The sequence below is a fragment of the Henckelia pumila genome, unplaced genomic scaffold (assembly GCF_033568475.1).
Source record: "Henckelia pumila isolate YLH828 unplaced genomic scaffold, ASM3356847v2 CTG_461:::fragment_3, whole genome shotgun sequence".
Taxonomy (NCBI): domain Eukaryota; kingdom Viridiplantae; phylum Streptophyta; class Magnoliopsida; order Lamiales; family Gesneriaceae; genus Henckelia; species Henckelia pumila.
Window position 1 is genome coordinate 7450902 of NW_027331831.1, and position 6739 is coordinate 7457640.

General features: G+C 43.7%; 1 protein-coding gene and 1 non-coding gene across 2 annotated transcripts; one reads left to right on the forward strand and one right to left on the reverse strand.

Moving 5' to 3' along the window:
* Nucleotides 1-929: 929 nt before the first annotated feature.
* LOC140872377 (U6 spliceosomal RNA) lies at nt 930-1029 on the forward strand. Its single transcript, XR_012147797.1, has one exon. It is a non-coding gene; the product is annotated as a U6 spliceosomal RNA (small nuclear RNA).
* Nucleotides 1030-4891: 3862 nt separating this feature from the next.
* On the reverse strand, nt 4892-6491 carry LOC140871664 (arabinogalactan O-methyltransferase 1-like). Its single transcript, XM_073274278.1, has 2 exons — nt 5856-6491; nt 4892-5612 (listed from the first exon to the last, which is right to left on the reverse strand). Exons 1-2 carry the CDS (start codon nt 6392-6394, stop codon nt 5273-5275), a joined length of 879 nt encoding a protein of 292 aa, XP_073130379.1. The 5' UTR covers nt 6395-6491; the 3' UTR covers nt 4892-5272.
* Nucleotides 6492-6739: the final 248 nt, after the last annotated feature.

Below are 6739 nucleotides of genomic sequence, written 5' to 3' on the forward strand. Positions count from 1 at the left end.
CGAGCCCCTCGAGCCATTCGGTCCAGACCCTCCTCACCCTACCTAGGACTCTGACCAGCAGCCATACCAGCCATGGTGGACCTGAAAACGTGATCATGAAGAAGGAAAACAAAGAACCTTACGCATAAACTGAAACAACCGAACCATCTTTTGAAAAACTTGAAAGTTTTTGATGCATACACAATCCACACAATATAATATCTGATAGGTACGAAAAAGTGGAAGAAAATCATGCCTTTCACCGAAATTGAAGAGAAAAACGTGCGTGGGACGATTCCGGGACAAAGACGACTTGCTTTGGACCTTCAAAAACGTGGCTATAGTGTTCTTCCTTAGGGCTGCTCGGTTGAGGAAGATGATGAATAGTGGGGGTGGCGGCTGAGAGTGTGAGTGATCGGTGGGTTTGGGGTAGATTAGGTTAGAGTTTTATTTTTAATTAAAATAGGTTTTAGGATAATTAAAAGTTTTAAATATAAAACCAAAAATTTTAAAACTCTAAATAAAAATTAAAATATGATAATTTAAGTTAATCATATACAAAATACCGAAATTATAAATTTAGGAAATTTTAAAAATACTAAAAAGTCAATATTTTGGCTTATTTTGAATAAAAATGGACTCCTAAAATTATATAAAATTAAATACTAAAAATTTTGAGATAATAAAATTCAAAATAATATTTCAGGGCTTTAAAAAGGCTCATGAAATTAATTGGCTAGAAAGTTGTCATCTCGTCCGTCCACGGTCCCGTCTACGCGATAAAATAATTAAAATACTAAAAATCATAAAATCACTAATTATGGGTTAAATACTTAAAAATAAATTAAATCATGCACAAATAATTCACATAATTATTTAATCCATAAATCTAAAATTTAAATAATTAAATATCCTAATTATGCATGCGGATTTACGTATTTAAAATACCGGGTGTTACAACATCCGATAAAATTGGAACGATACAGAGAAGATTAGCATGGCCCCTGCGCAAGGATGACACGCATAAATCGAGAAATGGTATCAAAGCCGACCTCTCTTAGTACGGTATGGTTCGGGGACGAACCAAGCGGAAGCTGGTGGGCATGTGACGCCCGGAGCTGAAGAGGCAGGGAGTGATCGCCGGTGCCAAGAGGTTGCACGGACAATGAGCGGCTCCTGGTAGGCTTCTAGGCGGAGGGAGACATGAATGAACTGATCTCGTGCCGGAATGAGAGGGGATTCTGAGAATGTGTAGGTATGGGACTACATAGTTGAGGAGGGCTTAAAAGATTTCATATGTACTGCTCATATCAAGAAGGTGCATCTTCTTTTCGGAAGCTCATCACATAAGAACTCCAAAGTTAAGCGTGCTTGACTTGGGGCAATTATAGAATGGGTGACCCCTTGGGAAGTTTCTCAGGGTGCGTGTGAGTGAGGACATAAGCACGCTGAAAAGACCCGTCTTGATACAGTGGGTCGTTACAGTGCCCTTCTTGCATTAGAACTCCCCCAATAGCAAAATCAGAAGCATCTGTGTGCACTTCAAACTCTTTGCCAAAGTCTGGCAAAGCTAGGACAGGTTCCTTGCTTACCGCTGCCTTTAAGTCATCAAAGGCTTTGGCACATGCGTCCGACCATCCCCATGGCCGGTTCTTCTTAAGAAGATCCTTCAGCGGTGCCGCTCTAGAGAAATACCCTCTTATGAACCTGCGATAGTAATTAACTAGCCCAAGGAAAGAACGGAGTTCGGTTACCTTGGTTGGCGATTCCCAATCCATGATGGCACGAACCTTGCTTTCGTCCATCTTGAGCTTCTCATGCTCAATAGTGTGCCCCAAAAATTGAACCGTCTCTTGCGCGAAAGAACACTTTTCCTTCTTCACATAGAGCTCGTTCTCTCGTAAGACTTGGAACACTGTTTGGAGGTGTTGGGCATGCTCCTCCAATGTGTAGCTATAGATGACTATGTCATCCAAGTACACCACCATGAACTTGTCAAGATAAGGGTGGAAGATCTTGTTCATGAGTGTACAGAATGTTGTCGGGGCATTGGTTAGGCCAAATGGCATGACGAGCCACTCAAAAGATCCATATCGAGTGGTGCATGTTGTCTTGGGCTCGTCCCCATCGGCAATTCGAACTTGATAGTACCCTTTTTGTAAATCCATCTTTGTGTAGTACTTGGCTTGACCAAGACGATCAAACAAATCAGCTATCAATGGGATGGGGTACTTGTTCTTTATTGTTACCTTGTTAAGCGCCCGGTAGTCCACACACATCCTCAATGAGCCATCTTGCTTCTTTTGAAAAAGTACGGGAGCGCCATATGGTGCTTTAGATGGTCGGATACGTCCGGTATCCAGTAGCTCAGTGAGTTGTTTCCGAAGCTCCTCTAGCTCGGGTGGTGCCATGCGATAGGGTGCCATGGCGGGCGGCTTGGCACCGGGTTCCAACTCGATCTTGTGGTCGACTTCTCTCCGTGGTGGCAACTCCTTAGGTAATTTTGCCGGCAACACGTCTTGGTTCTCATCCAGAACCTTCTTGATGTTAGTAGGAACTTCCTCTAACAAAGGAGTGTCAAGGCCATCACCCGAGTGTAACGTGGCCAAGAACGTGGGTTCGCCTTTCTTCACTCCTTTGGCTACTTGCATAGCTGACAATTGCTTCATTGAGCTTGTCTCGGGTGGAGCACTTGTCGCTTGTATCATGCATGGAGACCCTTTCTCCATTATACACATAGAGTCTAAGTAAGGCATCGGAATAGCACTTACCTTTCTCAAGAAGTCCATGCCCAGCACAAAGTTGAAATCGTCAAGGGGTGCCACTGAGAGGTCCACTCGACCGTGCCACGTACCCAAGGACAGCTCAACATCCTTAGCAACTCCATGTAGTCGTCGAGCGGATGCATTCACAGTCTTGATCCATCCCGAACCTTGAGTGACATGCAATCCCAAGCGTTTTGCTTCACTCTCAGTAATGAAGTTGTGGGTGGCTCCGGTGTCAATCATTGCCTTAGTAAGTTTGTCATTGATCTTTGCTTCCACGTACATGAGTCCCTTGCTTGATGTAGTGGTCAATGGCTTGGCTTTCAAAGCATTTAGGATTTGGACGGATCCCATGTGTTCGGCCTCCGCACCATCAACTTCACCGCCTTCAAGTATGGCCGACAAAGAACCGAGCTTTGGGCAGTTACTCATTGCATGAGGCCCTTTGCATACAAAACAACCACCTTTAGGGACAAAAGCCTTTTTCTTGTCTTCATAATCGTTGCGTTTGTCCCCGGGCCTCTTGTCGCCGGTCTTAGCTTGGAAGTAGCTCTTCTTGAACTCCTTCTTTTTTCCCCCACCTTTGCCCGAGTTGCTTACATCTTTCTTTTGCTTGAAACCATCGTTGCTACGTTGGTACTCGGACAAAGATTCGGCGGCAGCAATAGTATCATCCAAGGTTTTGAGATCTCGTCGTTGTAGCTCTTGCTTGGCCCAATGTTGTAACCCATCGGTGAAGTGGAAGATGAGATCTTCTTCATCCATCTTTGGAATTTGAAGAACAAGAGTAGTGAATTCCTTGACATATTCAGGGATTGTTGTGCGATGTTTTAGCTCCCTTAGCTTTTTACGAGCCTCATATACCACATTCTCAGGATAAAAGTGGCGCTTGAGTTCCTTTGAGAACTCTTCCCATGTATCGACTCGGCACAACCCTTTCTCTATGTCCGCATGCTTGCGACGCCACCACAACATTGCAGTATCAGTAAGATACAAAGTAGCAGTACGTACCTTGGTCGTCTCATCTTGTAATTTGAGACCTTCAAAGTAAACTTCCATTTGCCACAAGAAGTTCTCGACTTCCTTGGCATCCCTCTTTCCACCAAAGCTCATTGGCTTAGGCAACTCGATCTTAGGAGTTTTAACGGATTGGCTTCCTCCATCCATGGTAGCAACTCGTTTGCACAGCGTCACATCTTCGCGCATCCCCTCGATGCAAGCTTGGAGGGATTCCACCATCTCTTCAAGTCGAGCGATGCGATCGTCTCGTGCTACAATTGCTTCATGGAGCCCTTAAATATCCTCCTTCACTGAGTCAAGTTCCGACAAGACATGGCCCTCCAATGTCTCCAAAGTATGCTCGGACTTCTCAACTCGTTCGGATACTTCCGCCATAACTTGCTCCCAAGTTCCTTCCCCTCGAGTCTTGCTAGCATCCCGACGCTTCTTGCCTTGGTTAGGCGCGGTATCCCTTCCGCGGTCTTTCGTCATACCAGATGAACCAGCATCTTGCCCTGCCATGATCACTTGCGATGAATTGAACCCAACCGGGCTTTGATACCACTTGTCACGGACTTAGCCCTTCTAAGATCACGTGCGGCCTTTGCTCCTTGACTACGCTCCTCGCGAGTACTAGCAAAGCAGCCTTTGTTGCGCAAGTGTGTGTGTAAGTGTTTGAGTAAGAACACAAGAGAGCTTGGAGAATACTTTGTATTGATTTCCAACTTCGTGGTTTACAAATGAGGGCTATCACCCTTTTATAGTTGAGCTCCCTACAATCTACATGATTCTAGATTCTTCCATCTACACCGATCTAGAGTCTACTTTCTACAAGTTTCTATACAAGTCATTTATATACAAGTGTATTCTAGAGAGTTCTACATAAGCCTATATCTTGAATATTGTAGAGACTTCTAGAAGATGCACAACCTCTACCTTGCACCATGCTCTAGAATCTTCCGAAATGCGCAAGAAGGTGCCGGTTGTGACAACCCGCTCTAATTTTTATTAAAATTTAATTATCTTCTACTAACAAATAGGCTAAATAACACATATATAATAAATTTAATGGTAATGCACAATTTTTCAAAATTTTAAAAAGTACAGAAATCCCAAAATTAATATAATTTTTAATAGGGTTTACAAGCTAGACAACATAAAAAGTTTTTAATTATTATTCAGAACGAATAAGAGTTTTCAATGGACATAAATTTTATTTTTTTTTGAAAATAAATTAATTGTAATTTTTCAAAAGAAATCAAGTTTCATCTCGATTAAGAAACGTGTAGTATGAACTAGAGTTTACTTCATTTTCCCCTGTTTTTAACAGAATCGTAGCGTTTGAATCTCGTTTCACCTTCAATCCAGATTTTTAGAACATTGCATGACTATAACGCGACCCTAGCAATGAAAAGACTAACAAACGCCAAGAATCGTTTTACCAAAACTGATGTGGTCTCGGGTTCATGTCACATTTGTGCGGGTAGCGTAGAGAGTTAACAGAAAAATATACGCCACCCTTGCGCATCTTAGCAGAAGTCACTGTCCGTGGTCGTGGTCGTGGTCGCGGTCGCGGTCGTGATCGCGGTCGCGGGTGGGATCTCGAAATGCCACAACCTCCCCACGGCTTTCACCAAATACTTTTTGCATAGAAACCTTTCGGCATACTGCCGCTCCACCTTCCGGTTTACGTCGTGCACAAATACATGCGTCACGCCTGATTTTTTCCGGTTCCTCGCCATCACCGCAGCCGAGTAAATCGCCGCCATCCTCCCCGGCGCCTGAGGGAAGTACCCCCGCGGCGCGTCCACCATTATCATGTCCCATTCCGTATCATACACTTCATCTGATAGCATGTTCAGCGCTAGCCTACATTAATTAACCATATAAATTAATTCCCATTCAAGAAAAGTTGTACTAAATTCTCGGAATCGCAATAAAATCCATTTACAGTTCAAATCATTCAGCTAGCAAAATTAAGAAGTTAAGTCTCCTTCAATTTTTATTTAGTATGTAGTTCATACTTCATACCACCACGGAACTTTATTTATTGTATTGTATGGATCCCAATTATAGATAATTTTAAAACACAAACAAAATTCAAGACGATACCTGCATTTGTGATTGTGGCGCAAGGAGGAATTGTGGACGGAACAGTGGGGCTCCTCCTGGTAATGGCGGAGCAGCTCATCCGCCTCCGAGAGTTGAGTTGTGTATTTCACGGTAACCGCCGACAGCGTGGGCGCGTCTTTCAACACAGTCTGAACCCACTGGGGATCCTCCTCCAGGAACAACGTGGTGCCTCGCGGATTCAACGCAGCCCACATCAGCGAATCGCGGCCCAGCCCGAAAACCAAGAAATTGCAAGGCGCCGCAGACCCGAGAACGTCGAACGACACGGTGATCTCGTCGAAAGACTGCTGCGGCACCACGTGCTGCGTCGCGTAGTAGCGAATCGCTTCCATCTGGAGCGACGTCGCTTCGCCGGGATCCTTTGTTTCCCACGCGCCGCCCCCTGATCTGCTACTTGAGGTTACCTGCAGATAAGAAAAAACCAGAAACACGCCGCCGACCAATCCAACCACCAGAAGGAATGTCCTTTCAGGGATGAATTTCTTGTATTGCTGCTTTGGATGACTGATTTTATGCATACTTAAAGCCGAAATCAATGGCTTCTGACTTATAAGTTCAAGTTTGGAAAGAATGAGTTTGAATTGAATTGGAGTGGAAGATAGGGGTTTAGTCAAGGTCAACGCTGGCGCATTTCCCCACGTGTGCCACAATGTGTGGATCGATGCTTGACGATAAATATTTTTCATAATGTTGTTTTGAAATATTATCTTTTTAGAGATAATATGAAATTTTTCCTATGGGGCCATTTTTTAAAATAAAATACTTTCTAGGAATAATTAGAAGCTTTAGGATAAAACTATTGATTTCAAACTCGTTTTTGATTTATTTAAACTTTGGAGCTACTGATCGTGTATCTCAGCTTA

Bases quoted from the DNA above. Each gene is read 5' to 3' on its own strand.
- LOC140871664 (XM_073274278.1), bottom strand. From the start codon at position 6,394: ATGCATAAAATCAGTCATCCAAAGCAGCAATACAAGAAATTCATCCCT. The intron at 5,613-5,855 runs GTATCGTCTTGA...TAATTAATGTAG, and splicing joins CGCCACAATCACAAATGCAG to GCTAGCGCTGAACATGCTAT.